This window comes from Vulpes vulpes, chromosome 9 (genome assembly GCF_048418805.1).
Source record: "Vulpes vulpes isolate BD-2025 chromosome 9, VulVul3, whole genome shotgun sequence".
Classification (NCBI taxonomy): domain Eukaryota; kingdom Metazoa; phylum Chordata; class Mammalia; order Carnivora; family Canidae; genus Vulpes; species Vulpes vulpes.
The window spans coordinates 106,630,415-106,657,452 of NC_132788.1; the positions used below are offsets into that span (position 1 = coordinate 106,630,415).

At 57.6% G+C, this 27,038-nt stretch overlaps 2 protein-coding genes across 7 annotated transcripts in view; one reads left to right on the plus strand and one right to left on the minus strand.

The window, feature by feature from the left end:
• Positions 1–7,614, minus strand: part of HDGFL2 (HDGF like 2) — a 22,739-nt gene extending 15,125 nt beyond the window's left edge. The window contains exons 1-3 of the mRNA XM_072721731.1: positions 7,411–7,614; positions 4,095–4,171; positions 3,863–4,001 (exon numbers count right to left, since the gene is read on the minus strand). Of these exons, the coding sequence (XP_072577832.1) occupies positions 3,863–4,001; positions 4,095–4,171; positions 7,411–7,482 (288 nt within the window). The 5' untranslated portion in view covers positions 7,483–7,614. The remainder of the gene's footprint in view (positions 1–3,862; positions 4,002–4,094; positions 4,172–7,410) is intronic.
• Positions 7,615–7,855: 241 nt separating this feature from the next.
• Positions 7,856–25,582, plus strand: UBXN6 (UBX domain protein 6). Of its 6 annotated transcripts, none has more exons than XM_072721733.1 (10): positions 7,856–8,125; positions 18,097–18,260; positions 18,613–18,677; positions 19,326–19,454; positions 22,393–22,490; positions 23,136–23,211; positions 23,878–23,962; positions 24,052–24,402; positions 24,509–24,657; positions 25,048–25,582. In XM_072721733.1, the coding sequence occupies exons 2-10, from the start codon at positions 18,173–18,175 to the stop codon at positions 25,174–25,176; spliced, it is 1,170 nt and encodes a 389-aa protein (XP_072577834.1). In that variant the 5' UTR covers positions 7,856–8,125; positions 18,097–18,172; the 3' UTR covers positions 25,177–25,582. The 6 variants fall into 6 exon arrangements, with proteins under 6 accessions (XP_072577834.1, XP_025875109.2, XP_025875110.1 ...); XM_026019324.2 differs by lacking the exon at positions 7,856–8,125 and adding an exon at positions 14,947–15,446; XM_026019325.2 differs by lacking the exon at positions 7,856–8,125 and adding an exon at positions 15,636–15,828.
• Positions 25,583–27,038: the final 1,456 nt, after the last annotated feature.

The window sequence follows — 27,038 nt, forward strand, 5'->3', positions numbered from 1 at the left end:
GGTTTTGAGAAATCTGATCCACACAGAGAAGCATGGGGTACAGAGAGGAACCAGGAGACAAACACCAAGAGCCAGCCAACCTCCAAGCATCCCCAACCCAATGGTCAGGTGAATGAGGTGAGCATTCATTTCTCTCACTGCCTTAATGGCTCAGGAAGGTGACAGGTGGAAAGGGAAGGACATGTTCAGCCTGGCCTCACTCCCAACTAGCACCTCATCGCCTGCTCAGCACTGTGTTCCTGTGTTGGGTGCCTGTTGCGTGTTTGCTCACGGGGCTCCGCCAGCAACCTGTGAGATGCTGACACCACCATGACCCTCTGTCTTAGATGAGGAGACAGAGGCTCAAAGAGGTGAGGTGGACCCTCTAGGCTCATGGTAAGCAAGTGCTAGAGCCGGGACTTGAACACAGGTCCCTGCGCTCACACAGCAGGGCCCTTAATCCCAGACCCACAGTGCAGAGGTTATTCTCTGGGCCCTCCTCCAGCCTGGGACATGGGAGGCCTGAGCTTTAGCTCCAGCTTACTCTCACCAGCTTGAGAACCGTGAACAGGCAGGTATCTGTCCCTCTTCCTCTATCAAGGGACAAGCATCCATTTCTACACTCCTCCTAAGTCAATGGTTCTTTTTTTTTTTTTTTTTTAAAGATATTATTTATTTATTCATGAGAGAAACAGACAGAGGTATAGGCAGAGGGAGAAGCAGGCACCCCGTGGGGCACCTAATATGGGATTCGATCCCAGGACCCTGGGATCACAATCTGAGCCAAAAAGGCAGATGCTCAACCACTGAGCCACCCAGAATGTTTCTCAACCAGAAATGACTATTGTTCTCTTGGAGGTATTTGGCAATTCCTGGGGACATATGGGGCTGCCAAAACTGGGGTGCTCTTAGCATCAAGTGGGTGAGGGCCAATGATGCTGCTAAACACCCCACAGTGCCCAGGAGGCCCCTCCCTACTTCTGCCTGAGAACAATCCAGCCACAAATATTGAAAAACCCTGGTCTAAGTCTAAGAGGTCTCAGATTCTAGCCGGGTCACTCTGGGCCAGTTTGCTTATCTGGAAAATGGAAAAGGCGACTCTCAGGATTACTGTGTGGACCAAAGGACAATGACATTGGAACCACACTCAGATACCACTTCCATCGCCTTGGCAAGGAGATGCGGGAACCTGGTTTGCCATCCTCTCTTGGGGGAGAACTGAGTTAAGGTTGTCGGAAAGAATGAGGCTGTTCTCTGCATGTAGACCAATAATTGACATGTATTTTGGGGGTGCCTGGACAGCTTGGTCGATGGACCATACAACTCTTAACTCGGGGTCATGAGTTTAAGCCCCATGATAGGTATAGAGATTATTAAAAATAAATAACTTACATAGAAAGATATATTTTGGAGAACAATAAAGTTAAGAATTCTATGCTTTAGGGGCACCTGGGTGGTTCAGTTGGTTAAGCATCTGCCTTTGGCTAAGGTCATGGTCCCAGGGTCTTGGGACCCACACTAGGCCTTCCTGCTCAGTGGGGAGCTTCTCCCTCCCCATCCCCCTTCCTTGTGCTCTCTCTTGTTATCTCTCTCAAATAAATAAAATCTTAACAACAACAAAAAGAATTCTATACTTTAGAAAGGAAAGCTGTGGAGAGTGTGATATGAATACAGAACCTTGGAGGATATACAAGAAATGAAGAGCAGTGGCTACCTTGACAGGACATCGCACCAGAGTGACCAGGAGGCAGGGCTGACTTCCCACTATTCTTATGCACCTTTGTATCTTTTCAATTTTGAACCGAGAATCTGTGTTCCCATTCAGATGGAAAGATAATTGAGAAACTTGAAGGCTGAACAAAGAGACTGTTCAGGCACCTGGAGAGTGCCTCTTCCGCAAGTGCCTGCGACCTGGCTCTCTCAGAAACACTTAGGCTGATGCATGGTTATGGAACACATCAGGGGTCCCAGGCCTGACCCCTGAAACCAAAGTTTCCACAGGCAGGGCCCACAAATCTGCATCTATTTTTTTTTTTTTTAAGACTGGTTGATTGATTGATTTGAGAGAGAGAGAGAAAGACACACACACACAGACAGAAAGAGCGCATGCAAGGGTACACAAGCAGGGGAGGGGGAAGAGGCAGAAGGAGCAGGGAGCCCGACTCCGGACTTGATCCCAGGACTCAGGGATCATGACCCAAACTGAAGGCAGATGCTTAACCTACTGAGCCACCAGGTGCCCCACAAATCTGCATCTTAAATAGACGTTCTGTTTGGCACCAAAGGCTCTTCAGACAGCCAACAGCAAGACAAGCTCTCACACTTAACAGCTACTTCTCAACCCGGGGAGTCTGTGTGGGGCCAGTTTAAAAGTCAAGGTTGAACCATTTTTGAGTTTATTTCCTCGAGGGCAGGCATCTACACAGCACTTAGTAAGCCGTGGGCGTGTAATAAATATTAAATGGTGTGATGATTCACCAGCAGCAATAAGGTTAGGACATATCCAACAGTACTTGAGCCGGGGCCAGAAAAGGATCACATAGAACCCAACTCACTTGAAGACCTTCTGACCCATTCACCCACGAAGCCGGGAGGCGCAGCAGGCACCAAAGGCGGAACCTCCCTCCCCTAGACCCACCCAATGAGTTAAAAGTAGAACATCACTAACATCCACTAAACATGAGCCTGGCCCTGATAAGGGGGTGCCAAACTCTCAACACTCAAAAGACAGGGTAAACAAACCCGGAATTCTGGACTGTGAGCTCCCAGGGGGTAAGAAGTGGGCCTGCCTCACCTTGGACTGCTGATCCCTCAATACAGCAGCACCTACTGGATCAGTGGTGGCTGAGCCGCAGGAGAGGCACAGGCTGGAGACCCCAAGTTCTCATGCAAGATAAGACACTAGAGAGCTCCTTGGTCTCCACTCACACACACACCAGACCCTCTCTGCCTCCTGTGTCCCTCCCCATGGACCAGACAGCGGACCCTTTCCTTCCCCAGGAAGGATGCTCTGCCCCCTGCCGTCTGCCCCCCTGTAGTCTGTTTGCTTGGCCTCCCAGCCAAGCTGACACCCACCCTGCCTGAAGCCAGACTACTCTGCATCCTTGTGCCTCCCGCAGAAAAAAACAAAAAACAAAACAAACACTGGGGGACAGTGGCTAAAAGCAGAACAGAGAACCCCAGCCCAGCCTCCCCTCATCTGCACCTCAAACCAAATTGCCCAGAATGAGGTAGCTCTCTGCAACCCTTCTGCAGCCTTCCAAGGCTTTCCATGAATTTTTCAACTTTTCTCAATTCCTTCTTTCCCTGAACATTTCTGGACACTGATCTACCACTGCAATGCCATTTCTGTGGTTCTTGGCACTTTTTTCCCACCTAAGCAAGAACTCTTACATCTATTAACTACAGCTTTCTCCCAAGCCTAAAATCTTGCAGGGAAAGAGAGGGCTGCTATTGAGAAAAAACAAATTATTTCCCTGAGAAAACAAAAGGTTTCTTAAGAGCGATAATAACACTATTATAAATCCAAGTTTACTATAGAGCAATGGGTTTCACCAGAGGCGGCCCTCCAGCCCTCCACCCCACCCAGGGGCACTCTGGCAACATCGTGTTTGGGTGTCACGACTTGGGGGGAAGGGAGATGCTACTGGCATGGAGTGGGGAATGCCAGGGATGCTACTCACCCTACAGTGCCTGGGACGTCCCAGGATACCCTGACAGAGAACGATGGCTGATGGTCAGTAGTCCCAAGGGAGGATGAGCCCTTGCTCCTTTCCTATGAGGCAAGCTAAGACCACCTATGGTGCCCAGGGTGCACAAGTGCCTGGCATGACTTGGACTCGGCAGATGCCACACCAGCCGTCCCCCATCCCCAGGTACTCACCAGAGGAGCACTGTAGCTGGCGTGGGGATTGTTCTGGATCTCCCACAGTCCCTCATTGAAGCCTTTCCTCTTGTTGGGTTTCCCGTACTTATCTTTACATTTGTCGTAAGGAAACAGGTCCTTGGGTCCCAGGAAGGCTCTGGAGAAAGGCACCATGGGGCCAGTCCCAGGTGAGTCAGGTCACCCAGGAGGCACCAGGTGGGAAAATCAAGCCCCGCCTGGGGACACTTACGTTTCGTGTGTACCAAAGAAGAAGATGGGGTACTTGTTAGGGGGGGGCTTCACAGCACCGTCGGCGATGTCATCGATCTGTAGTGAGAGGCAGGTCAGGAGGTGGCTGGGGGACAGCTTCACCCACTGGCCCAGGAAATCAAGAAATCAGCTAAGTTACTTGGGGAAAGCATGCTGGGAGGAAGAAAGCCTTCAACTGAGGGGGACACATCACCTTCCAGTTAGGCATCTGCATTCTCTATAAAACCCCCCTCGGTGCATACCTGTCCCCTCCCCCCAGAGTGTTCTCCGCCTCCAGGGTAGGTGCCTCACCTGGGCAAAGCCAAATATGGTCCCCTGAGCAGCCAGGAGGTGGGGCCAAGCCCAGCTTCTAAACACTCCCAGGGCCCTCCCACAGAACCCCTCCCGCAAAGAGGCGATCGCAAAGAGGCGATCGGTGGTGGTCGGTCTCCCAGAAGCTGCAGCTGGCAGCTCCAAGGATGCAGAGGGTGGGGGGTGGGCTGCAGGAGACAGGCCCTGAGCATCCAGGAAGTCCCACCCTCTCCCTACAGGCCCATGGGCCCCGGCAGCTGTCAGTCACCTCCCCACAGGAGGCTAGCAGCCCCTTCACTTCCAATCAGGTGCTTGGAAATGTTCCGGGCTTAGAGAGCTGGCAGGAGGGGCACAGAGGAGAGGGAGAAGCTGGTACTCTGGGAGGAAGGGAAGTACCTATAAAGTTTCATGGCTCTAGTGTCCCCCAAGAAAATAACCCCAAGCAAATCAGGTTAAAGTGAGTTTTCTGGTCCCCATTAATTCTTTCCCATCCTCTTCGAGGCCTGGGGGCTGCTGGAACTTTCCCCCCTCACCCAACTTCTTTCCTCAGTTCTCTGGGCTACTTTTCAAAGTCCTTGATCCCTGGGCCTCCGCCATCCATCTCAAGCACCCCACTCCTGCACAGAAGCTTCTCCAAACTTCATCACCCTGAGCACTAGCCTGCCACACCCTGCAGGCCAGGCTTGTGCTCTGGGCTCACCAAGGACCCGCCTCTGAGCCTGAGGCTCGGCCATCCTAGCGGTGGCACCAGCTCCTACTGTTCTCAGGACATCTGGTCAGTATCCCTGGGCCCCTTCCTGGCCCGTGGCAGCCTCTCTGGACCCAGACCCCCAGCTCTGCCTGACGCCCTTCTGCTTACTCCCACCCAGAGGGAAGGAGGGTCCAACCAGCAGGGAGCGAGGCTGAAACCTCCAATGGTCTCATAATACAGCCTGGAGCTGTGCTCCTTCAGTTCCAGCCTCACCCTTCCCATGCCCCCTGCTGCTGCCTGGGCCTCCCACCCCCCACCGCCAAATTCCTTCAGTCCTATCATGCATATTCCACCAACCTAGATTCTGGGGTGACTTTATCCCTATGACCTGGGGATGACAACCTCCAGGTCCCTCCTCCACATCGGCCGACCCTGGATAGTGCCTGAATTTCCATTGTGGGAATTCCAGGCTTGGGATGCCCTTCAGACCTGCACCCGTCAGACCTTCTGGGTCCCCTGGATCTCAACTCCTACATGGAATCCCCAAAGTCCCCTGGACTCAACCTCTTCCCTCAGATGATCTCTTTGGGTTTGAGCCCAAAAAGGTATCTGATTCAAGTATCATGGAGGGGCACCAAGATCTCCCTCAACTCCACACCCCAGCCAGCCTCCTCCACCCCAGGAGCGGAGAGGAGCTCCTCACAGGGCACCAGGCCCCTGGGTCCCGCAAGCGAGTCTTGCTCCAAGCTCTGGTCCCTGGCAGCGCACATTATCAGAGGAGTCCTCTCAGCCCCAGTGACCTTGTGAACACAGCCCCCAGCCTCATTTCCAGCCCTGGCCTCCCTCAGCCCCCACAGGCTCCACCCTCAACCCTTCTCCCTTACTTCAGCCCTTGTCCCTAGCCCGCTCCCAACCAGGTCCTCAGTCTGAGGCACCCCCCTCCTGTCAGCGCGATTCCTCTGCTTAAACCCCATGTTCCTCAGCTCCCCTCACACCGACTGCTCTTTCAAACTCGAACCCTGCCCCCTCAGGCCCCAGGTCCCTCAAACCCCACCTCCCTTGGCTCTGGGCCTCCCCATGGCCCCCACATCCCGGAGGCAAGCTCCCTCAGGCTCCAGGACCCCCAAACTGCCCGCACGGGCTTCCTCTGGCACGGGGACCCCTAGAACCCCAGACCCCCAGCGCGGTTTCCCTCAGATCCCGGGACCCGCCCACCCCGGCACAGTTTCCCTCAGGCCCCGGGACCACCCCCACCCCGGCGCGGGTCCCTCAGTCCCCCCATCCCGGCGCAGTTTCCTTCAGGCCCCGGGACACCCCTACCCCTGCACGGGTCCTCCAGGCCCCGGGACCCCCACCCCCACCTCGGCGCAGATTCCCTCAGGCCCCGGGACCCCCCACCCCGGCGCGGGCCCCTCAGTCCCCCCCACCCCGGCGCGGGTCCCCACAGGCGCCGGGACCCCCCGCCCCCACCCCGGAGCGGATCCCCTCAGGCCCCGGGAACCCCCACCCCGGCGCGGGACCCTCAGGCCCCGGGACCCCCCACCCCAGCGCGGGTCCCCACAGGCACCGGGACTCCCCCTACCCCGGCGCTGGTCCCTCAGTTCCCCCCACACCGGCGCGGGTCCCCACAGGCGCCGGGACCCCCCATCCCCACCCCGGCGCGGATCCCCTCAGGTACTGGGAACCCCCACCCCGGCGCGGGACCCTCAGCCCCGGGACCCCCCACCCCCACCCCGGATCCCCTCAGGCCCCGGGACCCCCCCAACCCGGCGCGGGACCCTCAGGCCCCGGGACCCCCCACCCCCACCCCGGCGCGGGTCCCTCAGGCCCCGGGACCCCCTACCCCGGCGCGGGTCCCTCAGGCCCGGGACCCCCCACCCCAGCGCGGGTCCCCACAGGCACCGGGACTCCCCCTACCCCGGCGCGGGTCCCTCAGGCCCCGAGACCCCCCACCCCGGCGCGGGTCCCCACAGGCGCCGGGACTCCCCCCACCCCAGCGCGGGTCCCTCAGGCCCCGAGACCCCCCACCCCCACCCCGGCGCGGGTCCCTCAGGCACCGGGACCCCCCACCCCCACCTCGGCGCGGTTTCCTTCAGGCCCCGGGACCCCCAGACCCCCGGCGCAGATTCCCTCAGGGACGGGGACCCCCAGACGCCCGGCGCGGGCTCCCCCAGGCCCGGAGGCCCCCAGACCCCGTTGCGCTGGTCCTTCAAGCCCGGGGCCCCCCCCCGGACCCCAGCTGCGCGGGTCCCTCACGCCCGGCGCCCCTACTGCCCCACCCCCCCTGCCTGGCCCATCTCCCGCGCGGCCTCACCCGGGCGGGCCAGTGCGGGTAGCCCTTCATCTTGGCGAACACCAAGTCCCCGGGTTTGAAGGCATGCGGCATGCTGGCGGCGGGAGGCCCAGGCCGCAGGAAGCGGCGGCGGCGGCGGCGGCAGCGGCGGCGGCGGCAGCGGCTGCGGCGGCGGCAGCGGGAGGCGAAGCCGGGGGCGGGAGCGGGGCGCCGAGGGGGCGGGGGGCGGCCGCCTGGGCAGAGGGCCGGCGGGTGCTTATTGGACTGGGCGTCTGCGGAAGTCCCGCCCTCCGGCCGTCACGGGCGGGAGACGCCGTCGCTCAGGACCACGTGCGGGGATAGAGGAGCACGAGGACCAATGAGAAGAGGGGTTGGAGCAGAGCAAGTTAACGGGATTGGGTAACGGGTGGAGCCAAGGGGCGTGACCCAGAGGCCTAATGGGAGCGGGGCGGAGGTTATGGGAGGTGAAAGGGGAAAGGTGGGAGGAGGGAAACGGAGGCTGTCGGGGAGCGCTGAGGCGGGCCGCCAGGCTTCTCCGGGGCGGGGCTTGGGGCAGAGGGGCGGGCCAGGAACCTCCGCAGAAGGAGGGCCTTTAAGCAGGAGGCCGGCCATTGGCTACCACTGGAAGGGGGCCTAATCCACAAAGGGGGAGAGGCCCGGAAAGCCTCCCGCTCCGCGGAGCCGGGGCTCAACGGAGAGCCGCAGACCATTGGCCACCCCTCGGGAAGGCCTCAAGGTAGGGAGCGGCCATTGGCTACCGCGGGAGGCGGGGCTTAAGCAGCTCTTCGCCATTGGGTAAGGGGACAGAGGTTCAACTCAAAACAGGGACGCGCCGTTGCCGGTCCGAGGGGCGGAGCTCGGGGCGGGGCACGGGGCGGGGCCCGCAGAGGGGCGGGGCGCGGGGCGTTCTTGGGATAAACAGCCTCCCGGCGACGCGAGGCTGCCCTGCTTGACTCGTGGAAGGGTTTTGAGCACCGGTGCTAGGGCCTCAAGATGCTCGATTTGCATGTTCATTCAAAAAAAAAAAAAGTGGGGGAGCCTGGGTGACTCAGTTGGTTAAGTCAATGCCTTCGGCTCAGGTCATGATCTTGGGGTCCTGGGATCGAGCCCCCAATCGGTCTCCCTGCTTAGCGGGGATTCTGCTTCCCCCTCCCCTCCCTACTTGTGCTTTCTCTCTCTAATAAATGAGTAAGACCTTTAGAAAAAACGTGTTGTGCGCCGCGTGGCCACGTTCCTTAAGCCCCGTGCCTTCCTTAGTCTACCCACCTGCAAAATGGGATTCGTAATGGTACCAATCTTGGAGGGGCGTAAAAGTGACTTCATCAGCCCTAAAGCCCTCCGAAATGCCGGGAGCACTAGATGCCTTCAGCCTGCCCCGTTCCTTTCTGTGCATTGAGGACCCTTGATAGGAACTCGAAGGAAGAGGCAGAGTGCTTAAAATGCGGGGTAGTGGGGGGAGGGACCAGAGAGCGCTTTCTGGAGGATGTAGTTCTGCTGGAGATGCAGGGTGAATAAAGATTGTCCCAGGGATGCCTGGGTGGCTCAGCGGTTGAGTGTCTGCGTTTGGCTCCGGGAGTGATCCCACGGTCCCGGGATCGAGTCCCACATCCGGCTCCCTCCATGGAGCCTGCTTCTCTTTCTGTCTCTGCCTCTCTGTGTATGTGTCCCTCATGAATAACTAAATAAAATCTTAAAATAAAAATAAAGATTGGCCCAATAGAGTAAAGTGGATACTGAGAGGGCACTTAGGGCAGAGGGGATAGCAAACGCAAGCCTCTAAGCTAGAGAGGATGGAGCAAGTGAGTGGGGCAGGCAGGGAAAGCGATAGGGGTCCACAGAGGACCTATCCCAGGGCCTTGTGGACATTTGTGAGAAATTTGGCTTTTATTTTTAGCTTCTTGGGAAAACTTTGGAGAGATCTGATCACAGGGCACAAAGATAATACTTTGGTCTCAAGATACATCCTTTTTTTTTTTTTTTAAGATTTTATTTATTTATTCATGAGAGACACAGAGAGGGGGGAGTGCAGAAACATAGGCAGAGGGAGACGCAGGCTCCATGCAGGGAGCCCGAAATGGGACTGGATCCCAGGACTCCAGGATCATGCCCTGGGCCAAAGGCAGGCACCAAACCCCTGAGCCACCCAGGGAGCCCTCAAGATACATCCTTGTGCACATGAAATAGATCTCAAAATATATATATATTTTTTTAAGTTAAACATAGACTTACCCACATGACCAACCGATTTCATCCCTGGATATCTACCCCAGAGAAATGAACACACACTCCCTACAAAAACTTGTACACTAAAACTCATTCCAGCATGATTCACACAGCCAAAAAGTGGAAAGACCCAAGTATCCATCGACAGGTGAATGGATAAACCAAATGTGCCATATCCTTTCAAGTAACACCGTTCAGCAATAAAAAGAAAAGAAGCGCTGACACACACGCACTGCAACCTGGATGAGTCTCAAAAATATTATACTCAGTGAAACGAGCCGGACAAAAGGTCACATATTCTCCCAACACCATATGCCATTTGATGGAATGTCAAAAAAAGGCAAAATCTTTCAAAGCAGAAAGCAGTTACCGTGAGTTAGGGGTAGGAATCCAGAGTTAAATTTATAATTTCATACAAAGGGGTATGAGGTTTCTTTTTGGAGTGATGGAAAATTCTAGATTGTGGTAATGGTTTTACTACTTTGCAAATATATAATGAAATTCATTGCATTGTATCCTTAAAATAAGTGAAATTTCGGGTATGTAAATCATATCAACGAAGCTGTGTCTAACAATGATTTCTCAGGCTGAGAAGGGCTGTGAGGTAGAATTTTCAGATAATTCAAAGGCCTCGTTGAATCTGAATTGCAGACACACAACAAATACCTTTTCAGTGTATGTTCTGTTTGTCTCATGGAATATTTGTGACATACCTAGACTAGAAAATTACTTGCTACACATCCTACAACATGGCTGAACCTTGAAGACATTATCCTCAATGAAATAAGCCAGACACAAATCACAAATCCTGAATGACCCCACTCCCAGGAGGTCGCTAGGGGAGACCCATCCACTGAGACAGAGAGGACATGATGGGAGCCAGGGGTGGGGAAGGCAATGCTTCCTGGGGACACGGTTTCCCTGTGGGGAGATGGAAGGTTCTGGAGATGGATAATGGGGGTGGATGCATGATGGTGTGAGTGTGCTTATGCCGCTGAGTTGTGCACTTAGAGATGGTTAAGATGGTACATTTTATGTTGTGTGTGTTTTACCACAGTAAAAATATAAAATTTTTAAAAGATTTTATTTATTCACGAGAGATACAGAGGGAGAGAGAGGCAGAGACACAGGCAGAGAGAGAAGCAGGCTCCATGCAGGGAGCCTGGCGTGGAACTTGATCCCAGGTCTCCAGGATCACGCCCTGGGCCGAAGGCGGTGCTAAACTGCTGAACCGTGGAGCCACCCGGGCTGCCCTTATATTTGCCAAATCACACAGGGGACAAGCGTGGAAGTCAAACAAGGAGTGAGGAAGATGGTGTGGAGGGGCCTGAATTAGATACAGAGATGAGGCCTGAGGCCCTGGCTGGGGGGGGGGGGGGGGGGGGCATGCTTTGCCTGAGTTCATACATGAGGTCCAAGGGCTCAAATGCCACTTCTGTGGATCCCCATTTCCAAAGCCCTCCTGGTTCTGTGCACACATTTCCCCCAGACCTTGAACTGGTGCAGAAAACCAGACCTCCTGCCCAGACCTCACTGAGCTACATTGAGCAGCTGGGAAATTATCAGGTTTTGATGAAAGATGGGGCCAGCACCATCCCAGAAGGTGGGGAGGGCCCGCCAAAGTGGCAGGCGGAGGCAGGAAAGGATCCATGTCCTCCTGCCAGACTGGAGGCCAGTGAAGACAACAGTTGAGCAGTGAGTCATCACCTGTGGAGGTGAGGTTACTTCCTGTTCCCTAAGAAATGGGGTCTGGCACCTGGTAGAACAGGCAAGTTAGAGAGGATGCCACCGCTGCCACCCAGAACTGCAACAGCCCCCTCTCACCAGCAGATAGCCTAAGCACCTACTGTGTGCTGCAGGCCTGGTCCCAGTTTACTGGGGGTTGATCATGAGGAAATATTTATTCCACACTTAGCCAAGAACAATAATAAGTAACATTCAGGGGCACCAGCCTGGCTCAGTCCCTAGAGCACATGACTCTTGATCGCAGGGTCATGAATTCAAATAAAGATTAATTAAAATCTTTAATAGATAGGCCAGCCTGGGTGGCTCAGCGGTTTGGTACCTGCCTTCAGCCTGGGGCGCGATCCTGGAGACCCAGGATCGAGTCCCATATCGCACTCCCTGCGTGGGGTCTGCTTTTCCCTCTGGCTGTCTCTCTGTCTCTGTCTCTCTCTCTCTGTGTCCCTCATGAATAAATAAAATCTTTAAAAAATTTTAATAAAAAAAATTTTTTAAATAAAGTCTTTAAAAATTCAGTAACATTTCTTGAGCAGTCAATATGTTCCAGGCACATTATCATTTTAATTTTAATAACTTTTTAAAAAATTTTATTTATTTGACAGAACAAGCAGGGGGAGTGGCAGAGGGAGAGAGAGAAGCAGGCTCCCTGGCCGATCAGGGAGCCAGCCAGACACGGGGCTCAATCCCAGGACCCTGGGATCATGACCTGAGCGGAAGGCAGAAGCTTAACCAACTGAGCCACCCAAGTGCACCTTTAATAACATTTTGAATTATTTCCCTAAATGTTCTTTTTTTTAATTTTTTAAGATTTATTTATTTATTTGAGAGGGAGCATGTGCAAGTGAGCAGGGGAGGGGCAGAGTGAGAAGCAGACTCCTCACTGAGCATGCAGGGCTGGATTCCAGGACCCTGAGATCCTGATCCAGTCTGAAGGCAGATGCTTAACTGACTGAGCCACCCAGGCGCCCCTCTTATTAAATAACCTCTACCCCCAATGAGGGGGGCGAGAGGTTGCTACCCTGAGATGGAGATTTGCATGCCCCGCAGTCTGAGCCAGCCAGGTGCTCCCAAGCCCTATTATGTGGTATGTTTTTCACATAGTTAATTTCACTCCCATGTCAGTTATTTGTCAGCCCTGATTCCAGATGAAGAAATTGAGACAGAGGGGTAGTACCAGGGGTTGGAACCCCCCAGGGTGTTGGATTCCACTTACCCAAGAGCTGCCCCCTATCTGAGCTGTAGGGGTAACATAATCATCTGTCATGAGCCTGCTCAGTGCCAGGGGAAGTTCGTCCTCCTAAAACAGCCTCCTGCACTCTTGTGCGAGGGTGGGAGGTAGAGAGGATGGGGATGCAAAATCATAGCCTCCTCAAGACCTATGCATCAGAATGTGCATTTAAACAAGCTTTCAAAAAAAAAAAATAGTAATAAACAAGCTTTCCGTGAGACTCGAGTGTGCATTATGATTTGTGAAGCACTTAATTAAGTATCATTAGATCTGCTGGTCCTGGGTTTGAATCTTCCCTCTGCAAGTTGTGGGACTACGGACAGTGTGTTTAGAACTTTGCAACCTCCCTTATAAATTGGTAAGAAGGGGATCCCTGGGTGGCTCAGCAGTTCGGCGCCTGCCTTTGGCCCAGGGCGTGATCCTGGAGACCTGGGATCGAGTCCTGCATCGGGCTCACGGCATGGAGTCTGCTTCTCCCTCTGCCCTGTGTCTCTGCCTCTCTCTCTCTATCATGAATAAATAAATCTTTAAAAAAATAATAAATTGGCAAGAAATATCAGAGCTTATTAAGAAATAAAGAAATAGGGTCACACAGTCTAGGGGTTGCTTTCCTTATCTATTGTTTATGTAAGAAATTACCACAATTCAGTGGCTTAAAATAATGCAAGTTTACCTTTTCCATTTTTGAGAGTCTCACTGACCTAAAATCCATGTGTTGGCCAAATGGTGCTCCTTCTGGAGGCTCTAGGAGAGAATCCCTTTCCTTCCCTTTTCCAGCTTCTAGAAGCTTCCTGCATTTCTTAGCTCAGGGCTCCTTCCTCCATCTGAAGACATCTTTCCAAAGAAAACATATAGATGGCCAACAGGTACATGAAAAGGTGATCAACAAGGTGCATTAAGAAAATGCAGATCGAGGGATCCCTGGGTGGCGCAGCGGTTTGGCACCTGCCTTTGGCCCAGGGCGCGATCCTGGAGACCTGGGATCGAATCCCACGTCGGGCTCCCGGTGCATGGAGCCTGCTTCTCCCTCTGCCTGTGTCTCTGCCTCTCTCTCTATCTCTCTGTGACTATCATAAATAAATAAAAAAAAATTTAAAAAAAAAGAAAATGCAGATCGAAACTACAAACTTTCACCTGACACCTGCTAAAATGACTTATCAAGACAACAAACAAGTGTTGGTGAGGATGTGAAGAGGAAGCCTCATCCACTGCTGGTGGGAATGTAAATTGTTATAGCCACCGTGGAAAACAGTGTAAATAAAGGCCCCTAAAATATTAAAACCCGAAGTATCAGGGGTGCCTAAGTGGCTCAGTCAGTTGAGCATCTGACTCTTGGTTTTGGCTCAGGACATGATCTCAGGGCTGTGGGATGGAGCCCTGCATCAGCTCCAAGCTTGGTGCAGAGTCCGCTTGTCCATCTCTCTGTTAGATAAATAAAATCTCTCAAATATTAAAAAAAATAGAAGTAATGTAACTCAAAAATTACACTTCTGAGTACCTGAAAACAAAAACATTAGAAAAGATACACGCACCCCCACATTCATTGCAGCACAGTTCACAATGGCCAACTATGGAAAGAACCCAAGCGCCCACGATGGATGAATGGATAAAGAAGAGGTAGTGTGGAAATAGAGCGGAACATCGCTCACCCAAGAAAAGAATGAAATCTTGCCATTTGTGACAACATCAATGGACCCCAAGGGCAATAAATGAAGTAAGTCAGAGAAAAGCAAACAGTATAGGATCTCTTTCATATGAGGAACAGAAACAAAAGTGAGGACATGAAGAACCCCAGCGAGCTCATCCATAAGGAGAGCAGGTGGGTGGGTTGCCTGGGGCAGGGCGGTGGGGAAAATGGATGAAAGCATTGAAAAGAGAACAAAACCCAAATGAATCGCAGCTACTGGTGTGCTTCTCCTAAAAATGAGTCTGCTAAAGACCCTTTATAGCATCTGATGCCCAGACACCCTGCATTTCGCGGCCGCCCTGCCAACCTTTTGCCTCGTTCCCTGCGTCCACCTTTTCCCTCGAGCACCTAACCCCACCTGCCCTGCCCTGCCGCAGACTTGACCCGTCGACGACGCCGCGAGGTCTGCGAGGTCAGGGAGTGGTTTCCCTCCCCGCTGCTAACAAGGCCGACTCCCAAATAGGAAATGAGTCGTTATAACGGGTGACATTTATTGAAAGCTTTCTGACGGCATCATGAGCCCCGCAATCCTCCTCCGAGGCGGGCGCTTCAGGGAACCCAAGCTCCGCAGGGTCAGTTGGGGCTGCACCGGATTTTTCCCGGAATCCCAGAGGCCCCACGATGACGTCAGGGCGCCCCGGCCCAAGCCCCGCGGGGCCGCGTCCCCCAGCGCGTGTGCCCGAGGGAACCCCAGCGCCGGGCACGGGCGCGGCTCCACTCGGCCCCGACGCCCCCACGCAGGCCGAGGCTCGGTGGCCCGGTCCCACCCTCTCCCATCGCCGCCTTGGAGAACGCGGTGCAAGCAGCGCCCGCGCAGCCTCGGGCGGGAAGCGCGCTCGTCGCCCCTGGCAACAGAGTATCCGGAAGAAGCACCGAGACGCGCCGCGAGCGTACGGAGCGGCCGCCGCGGGCCAGCGAGGCGCGGAGAGCTAGAGAGGCACGCCCGGCCGATTGTCACGTGGGCGGCCGCGCGAAGGCGGGACTTCCGGCCCCGAGGTATTTTCTTTCCGGTTGTTCGCGCCCGCCGGCCCCACCCGACTGGGCCCTGTGCCCCCCGCCCCCCGGGGCCCCCGCCGCCGGGCCCGCCGCCACCATGAAGAAATTCTTCCAGGAGATCAAGGCTGACATCAAGTTCAAGAGCGCGGGGCCCGGTCAGAAGCTCACGGAGTCCGTGGGGTGCGTGACCTGTGCTGGGTGTAGAGGCCCGGGAGCAGGGACGGGCGGGGGGCCAGAAGGGGCTAGGGGCGGGTGGGAGACCTCTGGGGGCGGGGCACGGGGGGCGAGGGGGCGAGGGGGGTGGGTAGCCTCCGGGGGCGGGGCGGGGAGCGAGGCCCGAGGGGGCGGGGCTGGCGGGGGCCGGGGGGCGGGGTTGCAGGGAGCGCGGTGGGGGTCCGCGGAGAGGCCGCAGGGCAGCAGGTGGGCGGGGAGGGCCCTGAGGGGCATCGCCTAGATTCGGGGGAACCCGAGGGCTCGGAGGTCGCAGTTGGGGTCGTGAAGGTGCAGAGGCGTAGCGTCCGCGGCGGTAGCGGCCCGGCCCCAGTGGTGGAGGGAGGACGGGGTGAGTGTGGTTCGGCCGGGGAGCCCGAGGCGGTGTTGGAAGAGGTCTCGGCGGGGCGAGGAGCGGGGGTCCGAGCGGTTTAGGAAGGTCGGGGAGGGACGCGGAGGCCGGCTGGTGGAGGTGGGGAGCTCGTGCCGGGGGACATGGGGACCTTGTGGGCGAAGGCTGAGTCAGGAGGGAGGTCCTGAGGCCGACGGAAAGAGGGAAGGTCGGGGGAGTACACGCGCAGGCCTCTGTGGACGGAAGGAAAGGGCCTGGGGCCAGTCTGGAGACTCGGTGGGCGGGAGCCGGTGGAGCTGGAGCAGGGGCCGTCGGAGGCGGCCCCGGTGGGCTGGGAAGGAAGCTCCTCTGGGGGTGGCACGAGCAAAGGGGGTGTTCAGGGATGGGGGCCCTGGGGACTGAGTGGGGTCTAGGACGGGAAGTGGTGGAGAGGGAGGCTGTGAGGGGTATGCAGGAGAGGCAGGGCGGCAGGGGAATCGTGGGGCAGCGGGGGTGGGTGAGGGAGAGTGGGTGCATGACATCAGGGCATCCGTCATGGGGATCCAGGGTTCCTGGGACTGGGAAGAAGGAGCCCCATGAGGGCCAGGTTCCTGAGTCGGGGAGGGAGGCCCGGTGGACTGCGTCAGGTCCTGGGAGAGAGGAGGGCAGCCTAAGAGAGGGCCGGGGGGGATCAGAGGGGGAATGGACCAGACGAGGGGGTCCACTCGGCCGTTCAGCAAGTAGAGGAGGGAGGGGCGGCTGGCGGAGCTGGGATTGAGCCTTCCAGGAAGGGGGGGCCGCGGGGACAATGGCTGTGTCCACCAGGAGGCCTGGGAGGAGAGAAAAGGGAGGTAGCGTGGAGATCCAGGTTTCTGTGACACACTTGGGGCAGGCCTGGGGCTGAGTGTGTGACAAGGACTGTCATGGGTGTCTCGGGTGTCGGTCTCAGGGCTCGCCTTCCAGTGGGGAGAGATAGACAGATAAACCAGTGCACATGTGGTGAGAGATCACGTGGTACTCAGGGCCGGGAAGAAACATAAGCCGGGTCAGGGGACAGCAAATGAGGTTGGGGACTGTTAGGGCATCCCAGAACACCTCTCTGGGAAGGAGACATCTGAGCCGAGAGCTGGAGGAGGTGAGGTTCAGCCATGTGGAAATCAGTCTCCTTTTACACACACACCCTGAAGCAGCCCCAGCAGCTCCCAGACCTCCTTCCTCATCTTACATGCAGACAGAACATTCTGGGCAGAAGGTGCAGAATGTGCAAAGGCCCTGTGGTTGGACCCAGTTGGGCCTGTGGGAGCAACAGCGGGAAAGCAACGTAGATGGAGAGGTGTGAAGGCGGGGAACGGGCAGGTTGTGAAGGGGGCCTCAGGATTATGTCGGGCAAGTGGTGGAAGGGCTTGGTGCAGGAGCGACAAGCTTGGGCTTAGGTTTTAGAAGGCTTCCCGTGGCTGCCCAGGGGAGCCTGGGATGGCAGGTGAGGTGTCTTAAAAATGGTGTTTTTATAGAAGTAAATGTCACATGGGGCTAGGGTGGGGCTACGGGATTCATCTTTTCTGCAACCCGAGGTAGTCAGCTGAGGGCAGAGGGGCAGGGATGGGCAGGAAGCAGGTCCCAGAGGCCTTGGGACATGAAAGGCGGCCACTTGTGTGTCTGAGCAGAGCAGGAGGGGTGAGGCCACGAAGCCAGAGCCTTGGCTAATCAGAAAGCTCTGCGGGTGTAATACAGGTAATTCCAAGTTGTGGGGTCGGGAGAGGTCTGGAGGGAAGGAGGAGAGGCAGGTGACTCAGCAGGGTGTGAGGGAGGACTTCCCGCAGGGGAGGCAGGTCGTTTCTGCGTTGAGTGCACCCGGGAACACGCAGCCCGAGCTTGTTTCCCAGGTGTGACCGTGCGGCCTGGCACAGTCCTGGGCACATGGCCCGTGCGCCTGGCTGTCCTGGCCTGGAAGGGCTGCTCTCACTCAGGAGGGGAAGCCAGGAGAGGGGTGACGTCTTTGAGTCTCATAGGTTTCTGCAGGCGATGGGGCGTCTGCTCACATGCTGCACCAGGCTGCCCATGTGGGGGGCCGCTATGACCCAAGGCCTCGCCCACGCAGGACGTGCCCTGAGGGGCAGAGCTGGGAGCAGGACTGCCATGGGGCCGCGGGGGCTCCTCTGTTAGAACCTTTTAGTGGCCGCGGGTGGCCCCTGGGAAAGAGGGATGGTCTGTCCAATGGGGCAGGAGTGGGAGAGGGACAGAAGCGCTTCTGGCTGACCCCCTGTCACCTCTCCCTCTGTCTCTCCCCAGGGAGAGAGCCCCCAAAGAAAAACCCAACCAGCCAGCAGTGCGGCAGCCCCGCCAGGGACCCACCAATGAGGCCCAGATGGCAGCCGCAGCAGCCCTGGCCCGGCTTGAACAAAAGCAGCCCAAGGCCCGGGGCCCCACGTCTCAGGAGTCCATCAGGAACCAGGGTGAGCTGTGGCGTCCTCCCAGGCGGGGCAGGGAGGTGGAGCGAGGCCTGTGCTTGGCCCCCGGTGCAAGTGATTACATGACTAGCAGCTCTGGAGGCTTGGAAGTCTCACGCTGTGAGAGCGGGAGGTGCCAGGGCTCTGGGGTCTGGCAGCTTGAAGAGGGGGGAAGGGAGCTGGGACGGGGTTGCCATCAGCCGGTCAGGTGAAGCCTAGGGGCGGCTGGGAGAGGCTCAGGCAGGGGGACCCTGAGGGGGAAGGACTAGAACTTGGCCCACTTCCGTCTCAGGGGAGGGTGGGGGTGCCTGGGGACAGAGCCGAGCCGACAACCCGCCCGTCTCTGCCCTGTTTCCAGTGAGAAAGGAACTTCGAGCTGAAGCAACTGTCAGTGGGAGCACAGAGGCCCCTGGCACCAACATGGTAAAAACCTCCGCGTGGCAGCAGGGCACCCGAGGGGCATCCCGGAGCAGGGTCTGGTCGGTCATCTCCTCGTTACCAGTCGGGTGCCCAGCCCGGGGCTGTAAGCTCACGGTGCCGGGGTGGGTAGAGGTCTGGCCTTGCGCACAAAGGCAGCGTGGGGAACCCTGCCTGGAACGGTGGAGGCAGGCTGCGGTTGAAGTGGTACTGACTCCTGCCCTCAGCCACTTTCCGGGGAGGTAGGAGGGCTCTTCGGAGACTGGTGTAATCAGGGAGGCCTTGCTGGGGGAGGTGGACTTTAAAGGCCAGCGTGGCAGAAAGGACCTGAGCAGCCTGACCCTTGAGGTCTCACTGAGGTTTAAGTGGGAGAGGCCCTGAACAGGGCGTAGGGACCGAGGTCCAGAGAGCGGTCTGGGCTCATCTAGGGCACGATGAGTCTCGCCCCCCCTCCCCCACGAGCTCCTTGTCCAAAGCTGCCACGTGCTTTCTGTTCCCACCTCTTTCAGTTCTGAGCTGGCCCCGCAGAGCAGTTTTATGGAGCAGAAGGCGGGCTCGGAGGGGCTTGGGTGCGGGGCCCGGTGTCCCTGGGCTGTGGCTCGAGCCGGCCTCTGTCCACAGTCAGACTCCGAGCCTGCACCCCCATCCCCCCAGGTGCCTGAGCCCAGAGAGGAGGGATCAGCCCACCTGGCCGTGCCCGGGGTGTGCTTCACGTGCCCGCTCACAGGGGCCACGCTCAGGAAGGACCAGCGGGACGCCCACATCAAAGAGGCCATCCTCTCGGTGAGTGCCCGCCCGTGTCCTGCCCCCCTGCTCCCCCCGGCCCCCCATGGTTCCAGAGCCGCTTCAGAGAGCTGGTGGCACAGGTCCCTGGTGACGCCGCCGCCTGCGTGGATGGTGTGTGTTCCTGTCTCTGAAGAGGCAGTATTGGGCAGGTCTGAGATTCAGTGTGCCAGGGTGGGTGGGCAAGAGCCACCTGTCTGGAGGCTTCCCTGCCTGGAGGCCACCAGTCTAAGTGATTTCCAACCCTTTTCAGAGAGAGGTTCCATATACACAGAGCTGTCGAACCCCTGAGCCCCCTTCACCCAGGGTACAAGTTTCCTGTCACCGGCATAACTGTGACAAAGCTGGTGGCTTTGAGCAGCACCCATTCCTCACAGTCCTGGAAGCTAGGGGCGCGCCACAGGTCACCCTGGGCCAAAATCAAGGTGGCAGCAGGACCGAGTTCCTTCCGGATGCTCCAGGGCGGAGTGCGCGGCCTGGCCGTGTCCAGCGTCCAGGCCGTCCGTGGTGTCTGCCTCTGTCCTCAGAGCCAGCGAGGCCAGGCCCCGTCTCTACCTCTCTTCTCTTCCCCTTGAAGGGACCTGGACGTTACACGTGGCCAACCAGGATGATCCAGGCTAATCTCCCTGCTTTAGGGCCCCCCAGTAGCAGCCTTAATTTTCCATCTGCCTCCTTACTGCTCTCTTGCTGAGGAGCTAAGCATAGTCACGTGACCGAGGACTGAGGATGGGGACGCCTGTCGCCCTTCCCCGAGGTCCCAGGTGTTAAGGATTTTCCCCAGTACTCTATTGCCCCTTTCTAGTTTTTTTCTGAACCATCTGAGGGGAAGCTGTGCATTCTTGCTAGTACCTCACCTGAGTCCTGTAGCCGTGTGGCTCTGGCCGGCCCCTTGCTGAGGAGCACATGGAGAACAGTTGGGTGATGGAGCCTTGGCTGCTCATTGCTTGGAGCTGTGGGCCAGGTCCCGGGGAGGGAGCCCCGGAGGAAGGAGGTGTGTGTGTGTGTGGGGGGGTGTGTCTCATGAATAAATAAAATCTTTAAAAAAAAATTTTTTTTTTAAAGCCGAGCCTCCCGTGGCAGCTGTCCCCATCCCGCTCCTCCAGCAGCGCCTCACAAAGCACCTGTGTCACTGCGGGTGTGCAGACTCTTTCTCCCTGCCCGAATCAATAGGTGAAAACATCGCGGAATAGTTTTAATGTGCATTTCCTACATTTTGGCTCAGATTGGCCGTGTTTTCTTTTTCTTTCTTTTTTTTTTTAAAGATTTATGATAGACATAGAGAGAGAGGCAGAGACACAGGAGGAGGGAGAAGCAGGCTCCATGCCGGGAGCCCGATGTGGGACTCGATCCCGGGACTCCAGGATCGCGCCCTGGGCCAAAGGCAGGCGCTAAACCGCTGAGCCACCAAGGGATCCCCTTGGCCGTGTTTTCATAGGAGAATGCATCGTTTGCTCATTTTTCTGTTGGGAGTTGTTTTTTTTTTTAAGTAGGCCCCATGCCCAGTGTGGAGCCCAGCACAGGGCTTGAACTCGCAACCCTGAGATCAAGACCTAAGCTGAGACTAAACAGTTGGACACAACCAACTGAGCCACCCAGGGCCCCTGGACTTTTTCTGAATTTGATTTGTAGGTGCCCTTTACAGGTTAGGGAAACTGTTCTCTTACCTATAACATGAACTGTGAATATTTTCTTTTCATTTTTTACTTTTTGATTGCATTTGTGGTTGCTTCCCCACGTAGAAGTGTTTGATCTTTGTAATTAAATGTGTTGGTCCTGGGGCTTCTGCGTTTTGTGGCACACTTAGAAATGTCTTCCCCACTTTACGATTAAGATGATTCTTCTGGTTTTTTTTGTTTTTGTTTTTGCTTTTTTAAGATTTTATTTATTCATGAGAGAGGCAGAGACACGGGCAGAGAGAGGGAGAGGCAGGTTCCTTGCAGGGCGCCGGATGTGGACTTCATCCCAGGACCCCAGGGTCACGACCTGAGCCAAACACAGACGCTCAACCACGGAGCCACCGAGGTGTCCCTTTTCCATAGTTTTTCTAGTGTTTTTCTGTTTTGGTTTTTGTTTAAAGTTTAAAACTTTGTTTTGTTTTGTTTTAAAGATTTTATTTATTTATGAGACACACACATACACAGAGGAACAGACACAGACAGAGGGAGAAACAGGCTCCTTGCGGGGAACCCGACATAGGACTCGATCCCAGGACTCCGGGATCACGCCCTGGGCTGAAGGCAGGCACCAGACTGCTGAGCCACCCGGGCTGCCCAGTGTTTTTTCCCCTAATAGCTACCCAACCTCACCCCTCTCCCCCCCCCCCCCCCCCTCCTTTTATTGAAAATCTGCTTTTTGGTCCTAGCTGCAAAATCTATCTTTATCACAAAGTAGATTCTCCTATGGATTTGCCTCCTTTCTGGACATTCTGCTCCTTTGTCCTATGTCCTGTGAAGAGCAGCTGCTCTTCCCTGGGGGGTGGGGGTGGGGTCTGCAGTGGTTCCGAGGAGGCTGGGGTGGTCACTCGGGCCCGGCCACGTCCTGAGAATATCCCCCCTCTTACTGCTGTGTGTCCACCTGTCCTCTGCAGACCTGTTTTCTCAGCCATTCTACGTCTGTGTCCCCTCCTGTCCCACCCTGGCAACTGAAATGGAAAACTGGGCTGGCAAAGGTCTGTCAGGTGGAGTACCGGAGGTGGCATGATCTGGGCTGTGATGCCCCCTCCTCCCTAGAGGGGAGGGCAGGGTGAGGCCTAGGCTGGAGCCACTGAAGGGGGTCTTCTTCTCTTCCTTTGCCTAGAATGCACAGTTGAGTTTATTTCAGTGAAACCCTCGTGGCCTGCCACTGGATTGACTGTTGTCACCTGTGTCACCTGAGTAGTGAGACCGGGCTGCTGGGAGGAGGGAGGGGATGCCTGATGCATTTCTGTCCCTCCCGCCAGCACTTCTCCACTGACCCAGTGGCTGCTTCCATCATGAAGATCCACACGTTCAACAGAGACCGGGACAAGGTGAAGCTGGGTGTGGACACCATTGCCAAGTGAGCATGCGGCTGCCCTCCCACCAGGGTGTCCCTCTCCACCCCTCCCCGCACCCGGGGCCTCCACCACAACCTGCTGGGGGTGCCTGGAAGGCGCACAGCACTGGGAGTGCAGCCAGGCCCCACCCGGCACTCCCCAAGCCCTCAGGAAAGGGGCTTGGCCTCTCAGGGCCTCAGTTTACCTGTCTGTAAAACGAAGGGGGTTTACCAAATTGGGGGGGTCCCAGCCCTGGCTTTCCTTGGGGATCATCATAGCAACGTGTGAAGGGGGCCGGGTAGCACCCACTCTCACCTATTCGAGCAGGCCTGGGGCAGGACGGAATGCCAGGAAGTCCGTGTTCCTCCAGCCCCCTCACCCCTGGGGACCCATAGACTCTATGGTCCGTTTCTCTGGATGCACCTGCTGCACCCCATTACTGTGTGTTGCTGCTCTCAAGGGGAGGCTGGACCAAGGAGGAGGCCCAACGACGGTCCCCCGTGGGCTGTGTCGGGGGCAGCAGTGGGAGCTGTCAGCACCCAGAAGCGGTGGTGGGGAGGGGCTGCAAGGGGTGGCCAAGGTGCAACGGCACCCCTCTGGGGTCACTCCCACCACAAGGCCGGGTATGACTCTCAGTTGCTGCTCCCTGTTCCGCCAACGCCACCCAGGTACCTGGACAACATCTGCCTGCACCCAGAGGAGGAGAAATATAGGAAGATCAAGCTGCAGAACAAAGTGTTCCAGGTGAGGCTGCCACCGTGGTGGCTTCAGTCCCTCAGGGCCTGTGCGCGCCCGGCCCCAGCGAGGGTGGAAGCAGCTAGGTGGCCCGCCGGCGGCCAGCTGGAGGTGGGCGGCAGGTGGCAGCCGGGGAGCCAGGGCTTTGTGAACACAGGTCGTGCATAAAGTATTTTGTCCACACTGCCCGCCATCACTGGCGCACCTTGACTTTGATTTCAATTAGTGGGGAAGACGTCGTCGGCACTGGTGAGATTTCTTCTGCAAACACAGACTTGTGGTTCCTGTGGAGAAATCTCCTGGTCCCGCCCTGGCGCATGTACCACTGGCAGGGCGCCTGGCGTCTCCTGGTGGCTGTGGATGCCACCTGGCCCCTTCCTGCCTCCAGGGTCACACGCCGCCTGTCTCCCCCACCTCTGGGACCCTTCTCTTGCTTGCCCTTTGGCTCTTCAGTTTCCTCCTTCACCTGGTGGTTGACCTCGGGGGTCCCGTGCCCTCTGCGAGCAGCTGGTGGAGGCGAGCATGTTCGTGCTCAGGTCTGGAGACGGCTTCAGCGGGTTCACCCCGCTAGCAGTGGCTCCAAGACAGGGAAGCCTGAGCTGGGCAGGGTGGGCAGCGAGGCCAGTGGCCTCCGGAGGCCCCAGGCCCTTATGTGACCTCTGGCTCCACTCCCAGGAGCGCATTAACTGCCTGGAAGGGACCCACGAGTTTTTTGAGGCCATTGGCTTCCAGAAGGCACTGCTTCCGGTTCCCGATCAGGGTAAGGGAGGCAGAGCAGGGTCTTGGCTTTGCTGGGAGGGGGTGGGGGCTGTCCCTGCGGCAGCAGAGTGACATCTGTGCGCACCCCAGAGGGCCCAGAGGAGTTCTACGTGCTGAGTGAGGCCGCGGTGGCCGAACCCCAGAGCCTGCAGAGACACAAGGATCAGCTGCTGGTCGCCGAGCCCGTGCGGGCCACACTGGCCCGCCAGCGTCGGGTCTTCCGGCCCTCGCCCATGGCCTCCCAGTTTGACCTGCCCGGGGACTTCTTTAACCTCACGGCGGAAGAGATCAAGCGGGAACAGAGGCTCCGGTCCGAGGCCGTGGAGCGGCTGAGCGTGCTGCGAACCAAGGCCATGCGGGAGAGGGAGGAGCAGAGAGAGCTGCGCAAGTACACCTACACGCTGCTGCGCGTCCGCCTCCCCGACGGCTGCCTCCTCCAGGGTGGGTGCCCGTGGGGGCCGGTGCTGTGGTGGGGAGGCTCCGGGGGGCTTCCCTGGGAGTGGGTGCTCTGTGGACTGTAGCCCCACTGACCGTGCCGCCCACCCAGGGACCTTCTACGCCCGGGAGCGGGTGGGAGCACTGTACGCCTTCGTGCGGGAGGCCTTGCAGAGCGACTGGCTGCCTTTCGACCTGCTGGCCTCGGGGGGGCAGAAGTTGTCGGAGGAGGACAGCCTGGCCTTCAACGAGTGCGGGCTGGTGAGTGACGGGCTCCCAGGGCGGCCACTCTCAGCACTGTGCGCTGTAAGAGCAGGGGGCCGGGGTCCTGGGTTCCAGTCCCACCTTCCCCTGTTCGGGCAGCGTCCCCCCAAATGACGTGCCTGTGCCTGCTTCCCACCTATCGACCCGGAGTTCTCTGGAGGGCAGAACCGCGGCAGATGGGGGATGAGGGACGCCCTGGGAGGACGCGGGAGTCCCGCCAGGTGCCCGGTGCCTGAGCCTGCGGGAACAGGCTGTGGCGGCTGCCGTCACTGGCAGGGAGCCGCCTGGGCGAGTGTGGCCCCGACTCCAGCACGAGGGCCTGAGCGTGGAGAGGCGAGCTCCATCACCGAGGCTAGAGGGAGACTGAGGCTTGTCGCCCCACCCCAGGTGCCCTCGGCCCTCCTGACCTTCTCGTGGGACGCAGCTGTGCTGGACGACATCAGGGCGGCTGGGGCCGAACCCAACTCATCTATTCTGAAACCGGAGCTCCTGGCGACCATCGAGAAGCTCTCATGAAATAAAAGCAGGGTTGGCTTTAGCCCGCGTGGGTCTGTCTCATGCTCTCCTGCTTCCTCCCCGCCCCCCCGGAAGTCCCCCTCCCGCAGAACTGCCTGCCCTGGTGGGTGCACAGAGCACTGCGGGCACCGGGGAGGAGCATGGCCGAGACCTGTGCCTGGCGCCGCTGCCTGGAGAGGGCTCCCGGGGGGCCGCTGCCGTCATCCCCCTGGGTGCAAGCCCGCCACAGCCACCTGATGAGCCCCCAGGAGGGAGAGTGGGCCTGCCGCGTGGGCCAGGTGGCCACCCTGGCCCTGATGCTGAGCCACGGGGTTGCTGGAGACAGTGACAGCGGAGGGAGATAGATGTAGGGCCTATCAGGACACGGTTCTGTGATAACTGAATCTGAATAAACAGGACATTTGACGAGTCTCCTGGTGCTGAATTAAGGCTGTGCCACGCAGGGTGGGGGCCATGGCTGCCGAGCTGCCCCACGGGGGGCCTGTGTGGCTCCTGGGGGACGGGGCCAGGTGGGTACCTGCCAAGCACCGGCTGCCCAGGGGCCTCTTCCAGGCCCTGTTCTCGGTCATCTTACTGTGCTACTGTGCGGCAAGGGCCCCGTGGGTGGTGCGGTCTCAGCCCTGTCCCTGTGGTGGCAACTATGTGACTGTAAAGGAGCTGTGCGTGTGACATCACCACGGGGTCCTAGCATCTGAAGGGAGGGGATGGAGGCAGAGGAGATGGAAGACACCAAGTAGGTGTGAGGTGGAGGGACCGCAAGGCCTCCCGGCCACGGGCAGCTGTAAGAGGCAGGCCCGTGGCTGTCCCCCAGGGCTTCTAAAGGGAACTGGCCCTGCCCGCGCTGGTTTGGTTTGGTTTTGTTTTTTTAAAGATTTATCTGAGAGTATGAGAGCACAGGCTGCGGAGGGGCAGAGGGAGCAGACTCCCCACTGAGCAGGGAGCCCCACAGGAGCTCAATTCCAGGGCCTGAGCTGAGCCTGAGGCAACGCTTAGCAGAACCTCCCAGGCACCCCACTCTGGTTTTTTTTTTTTTTTTTTTTAAAAGATTTTACTGATTCATGAGAGAGAGAGGCAGAGGGAGAAGCCGGCTCCATGCAGTCCATGCAGGGAGCTTGATGCGGGATTCGATCCCGGGACCCTGGGGGTCACAGGCAGCAGCTCAATGGCTGAGCCGCCCAGGCCCAGCCCCCCCCGGCTTCTAACCTGTGAGCCTCATGTCAACTTTTCACTCCCAGAACCGTAAAAACAAGTTTGGCTTCAAGCCAAGTAAGTGGTGATGTGTTCCAGCAGCCACAGGAAACGAGTAGGCAGGGAAGCGGAGTCTGGGGCACAAGAGGCGGAGTCTGGAGCACAAGAGGCCCTGCCCCTGGTCACACCCCAAGGGGAGCTAACCGCTCACCTAGACCATCCCCCACTCCAAGCCGGCCCTGACCCCAGCCCCTTCCAGACACTCTCCTCCCTGCACAGAGGCCTATGGGGGCTGCTTCTCTGGCCGCCACCAGCTCGGTGATGGACAGACTTGAAGCTTTGAGGCCCCAATGTGATTTCCAAACCAAAAATGCCCCCGTAGGCCCCTGGCCGGCAAGTAGCCCCTGCATGTGCCTTAGCTTCCCCACAGCTCTGCTGCCCCCTCCTCGGTCTCCTCCCCACCGGTGACTTGGAATTGACTTCCAAGTTGTCAGGTGGCCAACTCAAACGAGTTTCAGGGGACTTGACTGACTGGGGTAGTCCCTGCACTCAGGGACTCCAGCAGGGAGCCTGGCCAGGGCCTTCACCCAGCGGGGTGGGAGGCGTGGAGCCCTTGGAGGAGGATCAGGGTCCTGGCCTTCCAGTGTCCTGAGGGTGGGGTGGCTCACCCTGTC

Bases quoted from the DNA above. Each gene is read 5' to 3' on its own strand.
- UBXN6 (XM_026019324.2), top strand. From the start codon at position 15,364: ATGAAGAAATTCTTCCAGGAGATCAAGGCTGACATCAAGTTCAAGAGC. The intron at 18,261-18,612 runs GTGAGCTGTGGC...CCCTGTTTCCAG, and splicing joins GGAGTCCATCAGGAACCAGG to TGAGAAAGGAACTTCGAGCT. The intron at 18,678-19,325 runs GTAAAAACCTCC...CCATCCCCCCAG, and splicing joins AGGCCCCTGGCACCAACATG to GTGCCTGAGCCCAGAGAGGA.